At 32.7% G+C, this 18,980-nt stretch overlaps 1 protein-coding gene across 1 annotated transcript in view; it reads left to right on the forward strand.

Moving 5' to 3' along the window:
- The window catches only part of LOC121119773 (retinoid isomerohydrolase), a 116,683-nt gene that overhangs the window by 79,079 nt on the left and 18,624 nt on the right, over window positions 1-18,980 (forward strand). Inside the window, exon 4 of the mRNA XM_040714561.2 lies at window positions 1,104-1,263. Within this exon, the coding sequence (XP_040570495.1) occupies window positions 1,104-1,263 (160 nt within the window). The remainder of the gene's footprint in view (window positions 1-1,103; window positions 1,264-18,980) is intronic.

An 18,980-nucleotide genomic window follows, 5' to 3' on the forward strand; every position in this document is an offset into this window, starting at 1 on the left:
CATACGTTCTCACCTTTATTTATTTTTTAATAAGTTCTAGTACTGACAATCCGAAGGATTGACGATCTCAAGTTAAAAAAAAATTGGCCATTGGTCTGTTCCAAAATCAGTCTCTTCATGGTATGTAGGGATGGGATTTTAGTAGAGAAGGAGGAGAAAGGAAAAGCAAGACTTGAGGTACAAGTTTTTACATCAGCTATTTTTATAATATTCTTGGGGTGGGGGGTGGGGGGGAGAGAGAAAATTATTCATTGCCTTAAATAGTAGAGCATTTAACATAAAATAGCTTTAGAGAAGATATTATATTTATATATTGGGTTAAGTATAAAGTTCTGAGCGTTTCTCGCTTGAAGTCTTTAGTGATCTATATCTCACAACAAATAAATGGAATAAAAAAGAGCTTGAATAATGTTTAAAAGTTTATCGTACTCTTAAAAAAGTTACTTTACAGATTTGAAAAGGCGGAGTAGGCGGGCAAAAAATTTCTACTGTTTATAGATTCAATACAGTATCGAATGGAACAGCAAAGTGGTGGTTCCAACAATTCTGTTCTGGAAATATGGGCGTCGTAGATGAGACACCCTCTTGTAGCCCAATCATCGAAAATGTCCACAAAATAATGGAAATTGTCGAGTTGAACCGGGATGTTAGCACTTATTCCATTGCCTAAGAACTGAAGATTAGCCAGAACTGTTTGGAAGCATTTACATAATGCTAGTCCTAACTATGTTAATTTTATTGTCAAAATAAAGCCAAAAACGGCTCAGAACTGCTAACTTCACCTATTATATTATTAATGTATTTTCTTTTTAATTATACCAACGGAAGGGGGTGAATCCTTCTTCTAGAGAGAGATGTTTTCAACATTACTATATATTCAAGAATTAACAAAAAAAAAGAAAAACGTTTTTCCTTTTCTAATCCCCAACTATTATTATTAATCTACAAAAATCCCACCCATATCAGTGATTTACTAATTCACATGTATAAAAAATAGAGGTTTTGTGATTTATATTCCATAGTATGTCCCTATGATATATACTCACATAGATATTATTTTAAATAAGTATACATGGTATAATAAATATTCTCTTGCTTTACAGTTTACGAGATAAATTTGGAAATCGAACAAAACACGTCAATAACACCATAGCTGATAATTGCAACGACAATATTTGTTTTTTTGGGTCGGATCTGTATATTCTTTCTGATATTTCACACATGATCAAAATTAATTCTGAGGATTTAGAAACCTTAAGTCAAGTAAGGAAAGGATTTTTATTTGTTTGATTAATTCATATTGTGCGTGTGTTTGTATTTACTTATGCAGATATACATGCTGTGGCGTCACTAGCCCCTTTTGAGGGGGTTCAAGTACCCCCCAAAAAAAAAAAAAAAAATGAAAGAATTTTTGCTTGTTACTAGAAAATTTAATATTTTAATTTTTGAAATTTTTTCCCAAAAATGTAATTTTCTTTGAACAGCTGTGATTTTTTTGAATTTAATTCCAAAAAATTAAATATTTTAAACTTAATTTTGAAATTTTTTTCCAAAAAAAGTAATTTTTCTGTAAAAAGCTATGAATTTTTATCCATAAATTTAATAACTTAAATTTAATTTTGAAATTTTTTTTCCAAAAAAAAAAATTTTTAGTGAAGAGTAGTGAATTTTTGGAAAAAAAATTCAAAGAAAATTTAATATTTGAAACTTATACCTATATACATATTTGTTGTGTACATGTTGCAATGTTTGTACGAGTTGTAAATTCTATAAGCACTTTGTACAAGTTTGAATTTTTTGGTGCTAAAATGCATTCCTTAATTACAATATTCGTCATTCTAAATACCAACTATAAATTGGTATTATCATTTCATTTTGATCTGTTAAATGTATAATCTTATTATGGATTTATGACAACTTTTGAACTTTATATTGTGCTACAGATTAATTATATTGTAACGGTTTGTATTAAAATGGTCAAAAATGACACCATTCATATGTCAATTATCCATGGAATATTCAATTTTTGCATTATCATTATCTAAAGTACTGAAAATCTTTTGTTTCAAATTATTATTCTCATTTTTTAGTTTTGTAAGTTGTACACAACATAAAAGTACCGAATGGAAAGTTGAAACTTACAAACTTGTATAAAATATTAATGTGAAAGGTTCAATGTGAGGAGAACTATCTATAGGTAGCCATGTTTATCAAGCATCTGCTGCTTTTTAAATTTTTGAAAATCGGATGAGAAATGTCATTACAGCGAGATTCAAGGCTTAAGGAATCAACTCTTCTTCGTGCGGGTCACACTCCAACAGAGGTGATCAGTATGACGAAAATGGCTCATAAGACCTTCTACAATGTTAAGAAGAGGTTAGACCACAACGAGACCATAGAGAGGAATGCCAGCTCTAGGGGAAAAACCATCACTAATACGGATGCTCTCAAGTACACTCCTGATCTGTTTCCGGAGGATTAAAGGCTCATGACAGCCATGTACATCAGTATTTGCTAGGGCAACCTGCTCCTCTGGGTCCAGGCAAACTTATCTGACAGCAACGTTATCTTTCAGCAAGATGGATCCCCCGCTCAGATGGCAAAAAATTACTCAGGTATTCTTAGCTAACAACATCCCATTCTGGGACAAGAGAATTTGTCCATCATTTAGACCAGATGTTGTCCAAATATACTAAATCAATTTGACATTGTTTATGTATCAGAAAAAGATTAAAAAAGACTTTTGTTCAATGTAATAGTAAAGAATGACAGGCTCTTTTCTTTTTTCTTTCCATGTGTCTAAGTCTTTAGTTTCTACTCGATATAATAAACCCATTTTCATTTATAAATAATTTTATTATGGTGTTGATAATATGTTGGGCTAAGCTCCTAATAATGAAAGCTAGCAATGTCCCTTCATAGATGTTAAACAATACAGTTTCCCATATATGTATACCTATATTATAGATGTGCCTAATTATATCAACTAAATTAATTTACATCCTACTTGAGTCACATACAAACATAGTTGCCATAGCATACCGAGCATATCTTTAATAAATCCTTATTGGAGTTAGCCCTATAAAAATGAGTAAATATTTGAATTAATTAATAATATACTCTTTCTTAGAAGGATAAAGAATCATAATTATGTATGTATGTAGTTATATCTTATCCAAGAATCAAATTTATTATTAATAAGGCAAAGTTTATATGTATGAAAAACAGTCACAGGGTGTAGTGTATATATATTATATGAGTGTATGAGGTGTGTTCAAAAAGTAAGGTGACTTATCAAATTTTGCGAGCAACGTACACAAAAAATTATTATATGTTTATTTTGTAGTAGAGGTTACAAGATACAACAAAAACAATATGATCCCGCAGAGATATCTTTTTTTAATGTTATTTTTTATCTTCTAATTGGGTTGACTATTATTACATGGTAAAAAGATGTAAGTTTATTTAGTAAATATTTGCTATGTCTAATCCTATTAGTTTTCGAGTAATTGAGAAAAAGAAATTTCTTACTTTTAATGGACATAACTTTTTGTAGCTTTGTCTCTGAATGCACCTATTTGTTAGACCTTAGAATACCATAAATTAATTATGGGTAGTCTAAACTTAAAGGGTGGTCCAGATAAAATGGGAACCATTTCAATTGCTATAATCTCGGCTTCTATAAGTTGTGTGATTTTTCTATTTTTGAGTATCCCACCAAAAGAGAAGAGAAATTTCAATTCAATCATACATTTCTGATTTATTAATCCTACAAAGTATTCAAATAATTATGTTTGTGATGCATATCCTGCTTAGAAAAACAATGATATAAACGCATTTATTTAAAAAATGGAGGCAAATACAGACTTTATATATAATAAAAGTTGTTCAGAATTTTGAGTGACGTACGTAAGGCTATGTTTAATTCTGATCAAACCAGATTTCTTGGCTTTGAAGGGAAAGTTTAATTTTTTGCAAATAAGTTGATTTTTTTATAAAACAAGATCGATTCCCCGTGTCTCAATTTTTTTAGAGTAAGGCCTGTGGATTCCAAAATGCACCAAAAGAAATTAAAGATAAAAAAAAACGAATTATTGTACAAACAGAAAAAGGGAGAACGTATATTAAATACGAATTAAAAAAGGGAATTATGCAGAGGATGAACGAGTTAATCTTTGTATGGCTCTTCATTATGGTTGAAGAAGAAATATGACAAGTTAGTAATAGCAATGATAATAAATAAATAACAGGGTTAAACATTTGAAAAAATTACTTTATATTTACCAAAATCAGGATTTTCACATTGCCTATTATAAGTTGCATTTTCAAAAGTGTCAAAAGGGGGTGCAGGTTTGATTTTATTTACATCAAACGGACAGAAACAGCATAAAATGTGTTATACAATAGTTACCTTTTGTTATAATCATAGTAAAGTGTTTTAATTTAGAATTTTAACATAAATAAGTCAATTATAAATAAAATAATGTATAATTTAAGATACAATACTAAACAGTACTTCTGGGGGTAAAAACAAGTTTCTGTGAACAACGACATTTATTATCTATTTATCACCTGGATCATTGTTTCGCTACTTTGTTTAAAGCTTGAGGAAAGACAGACATACTTTGACGTCATAGGGTATAACAGCGGTACTCTAACAGTAACTTTTAAGGAAGATGATATATAGCTACTCTTGATGACAGTTATATCCTTTGACGTCACTATTAAAAAGCGGTATGGAAGTCAAACAACGGTCGGAAAAGCGTTATCATATAACCTTGTATTTCTATTGTCTTCCTACTTTAATATTTCTTAAATGAAAAATATGAATATGCTACACATCAGGGACCACAATATACAGCGCCCTCTCTATAAACACTCGATGATACATGTAGAACAACTGCAACATTTCGTTAATATGACATATTTCTTAGATCAAAATGTGTATATGAATGGGATATATTTTCAAAAATCTTACAAATCCATACATTATTTTTAACTCGCTAGATGGATTTTAAGTTATATTTCTAATTGATAAAGTATAGAAATATCGTTATCAATTTTGATACAGGAATAAATACAAGGTAAATTTCGTGAGTAAACTTTATTTTTTGTTCTTTTAACGAAAAATAAAGAGTTTTTTTTTCGTCATTTAATAAAAACTTAAACAAAAAATAGAATAATAATTTAGATATTGATAAAAATATAAAGGGTTAAAGGCTTTAAAATGCAATTTAATTTAAGCAGAATTGAATTTACAAAAACATCAAAAGCTCTTTTGTATTTTTTATTGATTTACATATTAATATTTTTTTTAATGTTGATTTATTTAACTCAAATAATTTCTTTAGAGATGTGAAAACTAAATTTTCCTACTGGTGTATAGATCAGTAATTTCCAAACTTTATCACTTCCTTGCTCCTCAAGGGCATCTGCAGGATTATATGAGGGGGGGAATTAAAGCTAATGTTTTTAATTTTATATAAAATTTCAAAAATTAATATTTTTTTTCCAGAGCATAATTTGATGAATTGACTTTTTTTAGAGAAGAAATTCTTAAAAAAATGTCGTCTGTCTTTTTCATGATACTTTTTTCTTCTACATCAGTTCAAAAATCCTTGATTAGGGGGGCTACTGCCCATCCTGCCCCTGCGGACGCCCTGCTCCTATGTGTGTGTGTTTTTGTTAAACGAAACATCTAATTTTTGCCTAATATTTTGATTCTTATTTCTTAAAATTATATTTTTTAATGACTTTTTTATTAAAAAATATATATATCTTAATTACCTGCATAACCTCGTGGAGCCCTGGTTGAGAATCACTGAGTATCTGAGTTCCAAATAGCTAAAGGCTTCTTATGGATCTGAAAAAGTGGTTTTAGGCACAAGTTGCTGTAAATAAAAGAGGGAAGGGTGGGGTATATTTTGGATCCAGGTCCGCCAGTAAGCTTGTCAGTGCCCTATAATATGATAACTACAATATTTCTTTAGCCAGGATTTCCTAAACTTTATCTTCAATCTTTTCATCTTCCTGCGCCCCCTTCCAGTCTCCCCAAACGGCGCCCACTTTGCAAACCATTATCTTAAGCAACTTTAGTTTTCAGGGTCCGTCCTAGAACTTGGGGCACTACGTACTCTGCGTATAACATAACTGCAGCCCCGTTTGTATCTAATATCAATTCCTGGGCCCGATTTTTCTTGCGGTGCCCTTGTTTTTAGTGTATGTTACAAAATTAAGCCTGTGTAAAAAAGAACCGAAACCGATAAAGCTGAACCTAGAACGAAACCGTTGCAATAAAAGAGCCGGAACCGATAGAAGCGCTGAAACTAAACCGGACACAACCTTGTTTTTGAGTGACTATTTTTCGTATTGTTTTCTGGAGGGACTTGTGCTCCTTGTTTAGTACAGTTTTCCTGTCAAGTAACAAGCACATCTTGAGAATTTTATATTAAGAGGCTTTAATTACTTAATGAAAGCTTGCCCCATAAATTCAATATTGGTTACTGGATTTGTTTTTAAAATGAGTTTCCTTTTCTTTCTTTTTTAATAGCTAAGATGTCACCCTATATTTTATATTGAATAATGATTTATCAAAAGTGAGTTTTAAATAGTTTGTATGCTACTAATTATCAGTATTTTTTCAAAATTTGAAAAAAATGACTTTAAACCTTTATAACTTTTTATTCTTGTTAATCATATTTTTTTGTTAGACATCTATGTTTAAAATATTGTATAGTTTTAATTAATGTATCATACGTTATTCATATTTGAATTCTGTCAAACAATTGCATCTTTAGTGATGAAAATCATGTGAATTTTGGGCATGTTAAAAAAGCGAAAGAAAATTCATTCTTCAGATTACCAATTTATAAAAAAAAAAAAACGGGCCAGCTAAAAAATACAAACGATTTAAATCACCTTTGTTACGATTGAATTTGTATGCCAATCTATCTTCTCCCAAATAATAGCCTTAACAGTGCTGATTACATTATAATAAATTCAGTTAAACTAAATATCGATGATGGAAAATAAAGCTAATAAGATATATTTTCAAATTAAGTGTGGTCCTACAACATCTTTACAATAAACCCGGCTTGTGATGTACCTTTATGTTTACCTGTAAATTTTTCAAAAATTTGTTAGAGAAAAAAATAAATCAATGTGGCTGTTAATGCAAATTAGTACTATATTTTATGCAATAGTATCATCTATAATTGTTTTTAAAAATAGAAAATTAAATAAAAGTACTCAAATATATATAATAAATATGAAAAAATGAATCATTAAATTTATATTTGTTAAGGATAAGCAATATCCCATAATTTTCGGGCAAACAGAATGAACAAGGATTTTTTATTTTATTTGAATAATGTGATTATGATAACAAATTCATCACAATTGTTTTGTAGTCTACAAATAAACAATTTCTATTAGAAATGAAATTTTAGATGGAGGACTATGATTGTCCAAAGTTGATTGATTATATAAGAGTATTTTGAATATTTAATTTACATTAATAAAAATTTATAAAAAAATGAAATAGCCACAGCCATCCCAACAGCCAAGAGGATAAGAATTTAATGGAGTTAAAATAATACTCCCTAGAGATGTGAAAAATAACTATTTTGGGCAGTCGTTGGAAACTCCTAAATCATATCAATTGGATAACAGACATATACTCGTAAATGAGTAATACTAGAAAGTATAAACTATGTTTCTTTTATTGTATCTCTACTTTCAAACCTTATTATGTTTTTGATTTTCTTAAATTCTTAATCATTTTTTCTTAATTATCATATAAGACACAATATCTGGTGAATTGGTATGTTTTGACATCTACACGGTCGTTCAGTTAAATCTGGACAACCTTTAACTGCATCCTGATCAATAAGGGAAGCAAGGAGAAGTTTGAAATTTGATTTACAAGTTCTAATAATATAAAATAAATAAGTTATTCAATGTGTTCTCCATATTTCCCGATCATTCGCTCCATAAAATACCTAAAAGATTTGCCTGCCTTTACTATTTCCGCGGGGAAACTTTGTCACAGTAGTTGATGATGAAGGCCTTCGATGACTCGATGCTGTTGTATGAATTGTCTGATACCTTCCTTTCTAACTCCCCTTAAAAAAAGTAATATATAGGATTCATATCAGGGGGATTAGGGGGTAAGGTCTGGGCGTCCCAAAATGACATCTTCTCTTCTTTCAACAAGTTTTGAGTCTTGGGACTTGTGAGAGGGAGCCGAGTCTTTTTGAAACAGGAACTCGACAACATTAGCCTAAGATTTAATCCAAGGTGTCACTTGGATTGACTGGAGTTCTTAGTATCTCTCGGTACCCGCCCTGCCGTTGCTCCCAATCACCTTAAACGTCATGATAATGGCCAAAAACTTTGTTTTAAAGACGTGAGGAGAATTGGCTCTCCCTGAGACTAACCATCTGTTGTTTTGGATGTTGTGGGATCTGTCCAGAGTTCATTGTTTCTCATCGGAATAAAAGAAAATTTGTTTATCATAGAAATACAAATATTTCATCAATTTTCTTCCTTGGGCAACTTGAGTTGCCTTCATTTTGTCTGTAAGGATATGTCTTTTGTAGAGGTGGTTTGACTTCATCTTCGGGTCAGGGTTTATGGGCCTGGAGAGTGTTGCACGGCTTATTTTGGTGGTTTTTTTTTGTGAAGAACGTTAATAGGAGTACCAGGAAATGCCTTCACAGACCGTTTCAGGCCTACGAGGTATCTAACAAGTGTTTTTTTGTAGCTCCCGGACTTGCAGACTTTTCTATTATATGCCCCCTGCTCCTTCCACTGTTTGTAGACGTCGTAGACTATGCTATTTGGATACCCTTTATGACGTTCTGGGCTATATTCCGTGCAAGCCAATTCCTATATTGTAAATACTTGTTTTGATGGTGTTCCTCCGTATTGGGTTTCACGGATTTACCTATATCGTAAATACTTGTAATCTGCAAACTTCAACAATTCCCCCTTTCAAGTTGAAGAACTTATGTGATTCAAAACGTTTCCTACTTGGGGTGGAGAAGATCCCACCTTAGGAATTTTCATGCATCCAAATATTAATTTATCATGACATTTTCTCTCCTACAAAATAGACAGTGAAGGGGATCATTCTTGAGGCTGGGAGATTATAATATCCAAAGTTCTTCTAAATCAATTTTTTCCCCAAGTATATATGTGTACAGTGTACCCACATGATAAATATGGTAACCCTCCTTAATTTACATCGAAAATTACTCTTGTCACATCTGAAATCATAACTATCTAAGATCAGAATGTCTAGAATCAAATCACCATGATTTGAATTTCATGGTATTTAGAAAGTAACAAGTTCTACATTGAAGAAATATCAAAGGGTTGAGTGACGATTAATTAGAAATATTGCGTGAGACATACGTGTTGCATTTTAAATATTAATTAAGTTGTAGTTTTATCTCTTATGGACATTATGAACTTTTTAATATTTGTAAGTGTATCCGTTTTAATTAGTTTCATTTTTTTATGTAATTTTATATTTATTTTTTAGAAAAATACTTCTGGAACATATATCTCAAGAGGATTTTTATTCATGTATTTAGATATTGTCTAAGTTAGAAGTACGATATAAAAGTTAAGTCTTCAAAATGCAAAAAAGTCCCACCAAAAATGGAGTGTCCATTTCCCAAATATGAGATGAGTAGAAAATGACTCTGAGGCTGTGACAATACCTCTTGAATTGTTCAAAAGATTCACTAAGATTGGGGGTGAAGAAAAGGTCGACCAGCTTTTTGACTGCTTTGAAACGATATTGGGTAATGATATTCTGAAATTTACCCTGGCATCTTAAATAAAGACAAAGAGACTGTCTTATATACCATAAAATCAATTGTGGTAATACAGGAGATAAAATATGTGAAACAGACGGATATATTCTCTATGAAGCAATCTCCTAAGAAGTCGTGTTGTAATAGTAGAAGTGGGTGCAGACAATCGTACTCAGTTATATGTCTTTGGGAAAGAAAATAATTTTTAAATTTGGATTACGACTCAAAGACTGATAAAGGTTTAAGATTATGCAACAGTCATGAATGGAAAGCAGATCAATATTGATGGTGTTATTTTCGTAAGTGTGGAAACAATGGGAAAAGATAGGAAAGAAGCAGGGGCAATTCTGTATGTGAGTCCCCAGGCTAAAAGTTTGTACCTTTATGAAGATGTTTTACATTAAATAAGGAAGGCAGAGACTTGAAACTTGCACAAACACGGCCCTCTGTTCTGTTGGAAATAGGCCTTGCCTCGTTTCTGTGATGGAATTTTTTGTCCTTTTCGGAACGGGGACTTATCTTGGTGTTTTAATCATGTTTTGGTTCCCTAAACAGGGATATCTTGTGGACCATGTTCCCCATAGTTATTTGCTCTCTGTCTCCCTTTGTATTTTTTGTTCTAGTACAAATATTTACATTCATATATGAAAATTTAAAAAGTTAAGACATATATATGTAAAATAAAATAAAAACAATGTACATTAAACTAAAATATATCAAAGGGATAATCAGAAAGAATTTTTAGAATAGTTTAAAATTGAAAATAATAGTTTAAAACAGCATTGGCTCCGACTAGTCCATCATGTTATTAAGCGTCAGATGTCTATCCGATTAAAACCCATGGAGAATGTTTGAAAACGTATAATTTATCTGTTGTTTAAAATTTTAGAAGCTTGTCCATATTGTAATTCCATAAACCAATTGCCACCCAGCACTTAATTAGAGGTTAAAGATATTTGGTTAGTAAATACAGAAGTTAGACAATAATTTTTTTTAAATGAATTAATTAAACTTAATAATTCACCCACTTTGCCCACGCTATGAATTGGAGAGTTGGCTACTGGCTGAAATAGAATATAATACTTAATGTTTTTAGACTAAATACTACTTATCCAGTTGAAGAAGAATAAAAACTTGTGAGTTGGTGCGCTCCTATGACTGCTAGTGCGAAATCACACTGATTGGGTCATAAGGAAGTTAAATGAAATAAAAGTTTGTTTTAAAATATGTATGAATAATTGACTCTTGCAAGTTCTTTACAAAACTGTGCTAAAATTTACTGTTATTTCTCTTCCCTCAACACATCTACACTGGGGGCTGGGTGAGAGCTAAAATGAATAAACCCCACGCTTGGGAATACATAAATTCACTTTAAAAACATAACATATATAAATAAAATAGAAAAAAAACAGGAATAAATATTTTGTAACTTTAATATTACTTAATTTGAAATATTAGTTACTTGTTCACCTAACTCCCTCCTTTACCCGCTTGTGAATAGGGGGAAAAGGGAGTGGAACTAAATATACGTAAATCAGTTATTCTAAAACCCTGGTCTCTGTATATGTTACGATCCATTCTGTATAGAGCATTAGGACTTTGAGTTGGATCCATTTGATGAAAATTGGAGGGATGCTAAGAGCCTTATTTTAGGTCAGTATAGGTATGTTTAGACATTACCCCTCTCCAATTTATTACTACAAGTATTACAATTATATCATTCAGTTCATACATGTCAGCGAGTTCAAGATGCGCAATTATTGATTTTTTAAACTCGTCCGTCCCGTACATATTATCTCTTTTCTCTTTTTCTCGATCCGCAAGTTCACACGCATCTGATAAAATGGTCGGATCCACCACGTAAAACTTGTCACCCTTAGAAATTATAATATCTGGCTTCTAGGACGATCCCTCATTTGCCACAACGTTACCTTCCTGGGCATTTATTCCCCTCTGGCTCAGGGAGCCAACAATCATTTTTTGAATCAGATTGTGTCTTCCGGTCCACACATTTTTTAATTTTGGACATGTCTGGAGGATATAAGCCAGGTTTTTTTTACTTTTTCCGGGTATAAGTTGCATTTATTGCACCCCCCTCTCGTGACCTAAATCTGGACTGCTTTGCTTTATTGCTGAAAGACCCAGCTATTATTTGTACAGTAGGGCAAATTCTTTGTCTGAAACATTCATATGCCGTGTCAGCAAGAAGGAGAAGTTTTGATATCCTGTCACACTTGACTCTAGCCCTTTGTGTCTACTTTTGAATAAAGTGCCTTTCTGTACTAGTCGGGGGTCTGGTCACTGGAGGAGCATCATAACCCCCCTATCTGGACCTTCTTTAACTCCAACATAGGTAGGGTATATCTGCAGACCTCTATGATGGTTTTTCCCTTGCTGTCCCGTAGCACCCGAGGTCTACCATTTGTTAGGGTCCGACTGGAGATGAGAAGTATCTATATGTATCTAAGTCCCCAGACTAAAAGTTTGTAACTTTATGGAGATGTTTTACAACTATGTAAAATAATTCTTTTCCTATGCATATCAACAGAGTGATTTCAAACAGAAATAACACTGATTGTGGATGCTTCAAAAAAACAAAAACAGAACCTCCTATGATACCTAGAACCCTACCTTTTGAGTGCACGGAGATGAATATCCTTTTGATGAGAAAGTGGCTTAATGATGTAGCGTCCACTTTTAATGCATGCCCTCATCAACTATTACCTTATGTAAAGGGACCTCCAATTAAGATTCTTCTAGAAGAAAATTATGTTCCCAAAGAAGTTCATGTCCCTTCACCATCAATACCTATACATTGGAAGGACAAAGTAGAAGAGTACCTCAAAAACGATGAAAAGATGGGAATCATAGAGCAAGTTCCCATGGGAGAGCCAAGTGAATGTTCGTGACAAGAAAGAGCAATAGGGAGACAAAGCGTACGATAAACTGGTCTCCATTAAGTAAACATTGCTTGAGGGAAACAAATCCTAGGAAATCTTCATTTCAAATTACTAAATTCATTCCTTCCTGACCTTAAAAGACTGTCACAGACGCCTGAAATGGTTTTCATAGTATCCCGATAAAAAATGAAGACCGGCACATGACTACATTCATTTCACCAATTGGAAGATTTCGATACACATAGGCTCCACAGGGATTATTATCATGTATAGATGGTTACAATAGACGTATTGATGGAATTATAGCTAATGTGGTGATGAGGGTACGTTGTGTGGACGATCCTTTACTCTATGACGAACAGTTGGGAGCTCATTAGTGGAGAATAATTGACTTCTTGGAACATATGAGAAGATCAAGTGTCGTTCTCAACCAGAAAAAGTATCGATTCTGTTGTAAACTTGTTGACTTTGCTATTTTTAAATTTTATGATTGCACGGTTGAACACTTGCCTATGTATATAGATGCAATCTATTCCTTTTCAAGTCCCAAATCTATCATCGATATTAGATCATGGTTTGGATTATCAACCAAGTTGTCCATTTTGGTATGATCAGGGAAATTATAGAACCATTAAAACACTTGCTTAGTCCATGAACGGTGTTTGTATGGAACGGTGTAAGGCTTTTGAAAAATATAAAAATCAAGTTTTTGAAAAAATTAAAGAAGGAGTTCAAATATTTGATCCGAGTAAATTTACGTGCCTTTGGACAGATTGGTCTGGCGGAGGTCTTGGTTATTACTTAATAATGACTCAGTGACTCTGAGCTTCCCGATGTTGTGACAATGACTATAAAGTTACCTTCGTTGGTTCACGTTTCTTATCTGAGAGGGAAAAACGATATGCATCTGTAGAAGGGGAAATGCTAGCGGTACCCTGGTCATTGGAGCAAATCAGATACTTTACTCAAGGTTCTAATAAATTGTTGATGGTGTCAGAATATAAGCCACTTGTTAAGTTGTTGGGATATCCAATTTTTGATGAAATTCCGATTATGCGACTGTTCCTACTAAAACAACGGACTCTCATGTGGAAATTTGGAATCGTACATCCTCCAGGTAAAACAAATGCAGTTGCCGACGCAGTATCTGAATATCCAAATGGAGAAATAGAGGATACCACGGCAATAAAAGAGGATGATGGTGATAGTGTTGGTGAATCATGATGGTGATGATGAGTTGCCTTATTTCAGTTACTTATATAACCGACTTAATTATTTTTAATTTTGGAACTTAAAACGCAATCTTATATTGCTTATTTATGGAAATCTTCAATTAGAAAATTAATATTAAAAACAAACCTATTATTTTTTTATATGTTTTAATGTTCATTTTTGTATTCTACGGCTTAAAGAACAATAACAAATGTGACTTTCTGACCATGGACAAAAAAGCCGTAACATAGTGCCTGGATTTCTCAACTCTTTAGAAATTTGTGTATGGCGATAATAATTTATTACAGTTTTATAAGTAGGTTTTATTTTATTCATGAATCATGACTTATTCCAACGGGTATTATGAGAGTACCTAATTAATACTCATTAGTTGATAATTAATATGAATTGTAATGTTGTTTAATGATTTGGAAGTATCCATTAAATAATGGTTCTTGAATGGAATAACATTTGAATATTATTTATAATGTGAGTAATAGTTGATGTATTCTAGTGGGAAAAAATCTACTTTAACTTTTAATTGATTAATTATATTATTATGTTTTTATTTTATAAGTTGTCACATAGGAACCCAACTCATAATTCCTTAAATTAATATGATATTTTTACCTTTAACCCTGTTTTAATAGGGTCTCGACTAAAATACCCTTGTCAAATCTATTGTTTATCGTATTTTTGTTCCACTTTTGTTTATCTTCTTTTTTTACTTCCCGTATCATTTTTTTATTTTTTTAGGGGTAGAGGATTCTGAAATATATTATCAAGGTTTGAAAGAATGTTTGTTAGGCGTTCTTATATCAATGTGAAGCCTTATACATGGGCGACCGCAGGGGGTGGGCTGCATCCCCTCCCCTCAAATTAAGGGATTTTTGTTTTTTAATAGAAAATGTCATAGTTCATTTTTTTTTTTTCAAATATTTAAATTTTTGATTTTTTTGTTCAAAAATGTAATATTTGAAATTTAAATAATTTTTTCAAATTTTTTCCAAAAAATTTAATTTTTTGTGTATAGTTTTCAGAGAAAAATTTAATATTTGAAAAAAAATTTAAAATTTTCATATTTGAAATTGAGGTTTTGATTTTTGATTTTTTTTTCAAAAAATTTAATTTTTCTGTGAATAGATTCGAATTTTTGAAATTTTTCTCATAAAAAAATACCCCTATTTTCCCGATTTTTTTTTCAAATCCTGACCAAAAAAAATCTACCAAAAAAAATACACCCACCTCTGGGTAGGATCCTAATATCAATAACAGCGGATAAGCTTAAGTTCATGAAAGAAGGAAGGCTTGGATTTTGGCTTGTCGAAGAAAAGACAAATTCAAACTGATGAAGCCAACATTTGTGCTCATCATTTTGATCCTCAGTGTTTGATAATTTATTAAATTTAAAAACTTACTTTTGACATTATATTTAGTAAAATACCGCTAGAGGAATATTGAGTAACCACTTCTACGATAATGATATGATTTATTTAAATTTTTACTTTTTAAATTTATGTAGTATCAATAACCAAGACTCGTCCCAATGACGTCACCAGAAATAAAAAGAGAGAGAAAGCGATTTATTTAATAAATCTGCTTTGCTTGCCAGCCACTTTTTTGTCTTGATAATCCTTGAAATATGGTTGACATATTGATATTTGTAAGGACTTTTATTAACAATTTTTCTAGAATGCTAATACTGCCAAGTGAGCCATTGTGCTGACGAAATATTTTTTCACACAGAAAAAGAAGACGATGCATCGAGCCTGACGGTATAATAAGTCCTCTATTCGGATTATACTGTAATAATTTTTAAACGAAATTAAAGATGAGTCTGGACAAGGATCTTCTTCATTATGAAATAATGCTCTTTTGCAAAATACACATTTAATATTTTTTAGCAGTACATACCGGGTGTCCGGAAAGTCCTGACTGATTTCTAACTTCCAACTTCATTAAGATCTACAAGGACTAAAAGTAGAGATACAGAGAAATTTTATTAATAAAACAACTTCGCTTGGTTATAATCTATAATATGTTTTAACAATTTGGCCTTTAGCTTCCATAACAGCCACAACACAGGGACAGAAGGAGGAGTTAGTGTTCTTGATGTAGGTGGGGTCCATCTTGGCCCAGGCCTTGAGAGCTTTGGTACTGTTGTGGCGTTTTTTGCAAGCCTACCTCTCAATGTGCGCCCAGATGCTGAAATCCAAGGGGTTCAGGTCGGGGGAGGAGGGGGGCCAGAAGTCCTTAGGCCAGAATTCCACATTCTCCTTCATCCACTTCTGGGTGTTCTTGGCTGTGTGTGCGGGTGCCCCATCCTGCTGGAAACACACCCTCTTGCCAGGATACTCCTTCCTGATCTATGGGACCACCTTGGTCTTGAGCACCTTGATGTAGTCCTCCAAAGTGAGCCTGTAGCCCTCTCGGAAGAAGACTGGAGGCATGGCTTTACCATCTGAGCCAAAAACTCCAAGCATCATGATGCTGGCTGGTTGCTTGGTCATGGACACATATTTCTCAGATCCCACATAACCATGAAGGCTAATGTAGCGATCATTTTTGCGGTTGAAGACTGGATCCACTGTAAATGTTTTCTCATCGGAAAAAATGAGAATTCTGTCCCCATTGTTTTTCATGTTGTTCAAAATCTTCTTGCATCGGATGTATCTGGCCTCCATATTAGCCATGGACAACATGGACGGGGTGTGCAGACCAAGGCCTTGCCCCCAATGTCCTTGACAATGTTGACAGCAGTAGTCTTACCCATGTTGTTCTTCTTGGCAATTGTTCTGATGCTCAGAAGAGGGTTTATCTTGATCTGGGCCCTGATCTTCTTCTTAGTGGCCTTGGTGGCCTTTAAGACAGGTCTCCTACTTCGAGGCTTGTCTTCAAGGCCTTCCCCCTTGTCCAACCTCCTCTTGATCCTGCCAATGGTGCTGGCGGACATGCTGGTGGCCTCAGAGATCTCCTTGTGGCTGATTCCTGCACGAAGCAGAGCAGCTACTTCATGTCTTTTAACCTCCATGTCAAAAACGATTATGAATTTCGAAATGTTATTGAAACAAAACTTGTTAATCTGAAAACGGTCTTTAACTTTTATTTATGCAACAGTTACGTAAAAAGTCTCTGAAACCTCAAAAAAAAAACCATCGAAGGTGCCGGTCAAGACTTTCGGGACACCCGGTATACACAATAGGCTGCAATGTATGAAATTGATACGCTACATATTCTGCAGTCTGAAGCATTACACCCTCTTAAGTGAGATGTTTTAAGATTTACTTCGTCATGGCCGCAGTTTAATTCAAAACGTGTCTCTGTAGAGTCGTTCGATCGTGTATTGCAATGATCTGACGTTGTTCATCAATAACATTGGCCACAGTTAACAAGATAGTTTCATCTTGTGGAATACAGTTCTCGTTGACATTTTGAATGATTCCTCTACCAGTATGGCAGATAATTTTTCTAAATATATACATATATTTATAATAAAAATTAAATATTTAACATTAAAAACAAAACAATGAACCAAAATTAAACCACTAAACATTTCAAATATTACATAAAGGCAAATCTAAATTGTTTCGGACTGAGATTGAAACACCATCCATTCCTTTGTCTGATTGCAGCAAAGAGATGTTCCAAATGGTCTTGCCGAAGAACAAATATATTGCATATTTATTTCACCAGACTTTATTAGTTCAACAAGATGCCTTAGAGAATATATGCAGGCAATTAATCATAATGTGCATCGCCTAGAAGCAATTATTTTAATCTTTTGGACTGTAACCAAAAAGAGTTGTAGCAAAATCTCTCACTTCTGGTGAAAACGCAGTTGTTTTAGATTTCTTTTCCAGCAATCCTTTAACGCTTTCAAATTGAACATTATTGAAACGTCTTTGACGAATGGAAATGTTCTAAGGTGTTAAAAGCTCTTTTTCTTTAATACTTTTTATAACTTGATTCAATTCTAATTTTGTATTCTGATTCTTAAGACATGCGTTATGGAGCTTCCGTCCTTGTTTCTTCTCTTTAAGATGAAATTGTTCTATCAAAGATTGAAGACGATTATACTTGGGTTTTGCCACTACAATATCAGATGGAAAATCATATGAATGATTCATGTTGATGGATTCAATAGCATCAATCTTATTTTCAACAGCAATCATTTGAATATTATCCAAGTTCTCACATCTGTTTCTTCTTGATGGGATTGTGAAAGTCGACGTTTTCTCCCCTTCGATGGAAAATTCAAGGGTGTAATTTCAAATTTCGAAGGTACAGCATTAAACTGCAACTTTTTCAGAATTCTATATTTCTGTCCATACAAGAAGTCCTCGGGTAAAAAGAGCTCTGAGCATAGGACGGAAATAGGAGAACAGAACGTATCCATTTATAGTGCATATCTATTTTTGAAGGAAATTAAGTTTGATGGACCTGGATCTCTAGGAAATTTATGGAAGCTAAAACCAGGTTTAGTTCTCTTATTTGAGCAGTCGTAGGCATAACAATATAGAACCATGATTATTATGTCAAATGATAATTTAAACCAATGAATACTAAAACAACAAGCAGTTAAGATATTATTCTTGAAACTAATAGCAAAAAACTAAAGCAAATACGTTAATTATAATTTATAAGTACTCAACCAATCGCTGTAAATAGTTTAAACCTTCCTTCGTTTTTAATCTACCGATTATTTGTTAATGAATTAATAACACGCCGAAACAGCCATAAATTGAATTAATGAATTATTAGATATATTCATTGCCTAAATAGATCTTCCTATAAATAGAATTAAAACGACGTTTCAAATAATTAAAGATGTGCTCAAGTCAAATCAAGTTCAATTTTGTCCTTCGGATTTTAAACATATCTACAATTACACATATTACAACAGCTGTACACCATTTTTAAGATCAGAATGTTTCTTCTCTGTCTGCCTAACTAAGCCAAGCAGCCAAGTAAAAATCATTGTCATCTCTATGTATTTCTTTCTGTATGATCCCAGCAAGAAATACTAGAACTACAGGAAAGGAAA

The sequence above is a fragment of the Lepeophtheirus salmonis genome, chromosome 6 (assembly GCF_016086655.4).
Source record: "Lepeophtheirus salmonis chromosome 6, UVic_Lsal_1.4, whole genome shotgun sequence".
NCBI classification, from domain to species: Eukaryota; Metazoa; Arthropoda; class Copepoda; order Siphonostomatoida; family Caligidae; genus Lepeophtheirus; species Lepeophtheirus salmonis.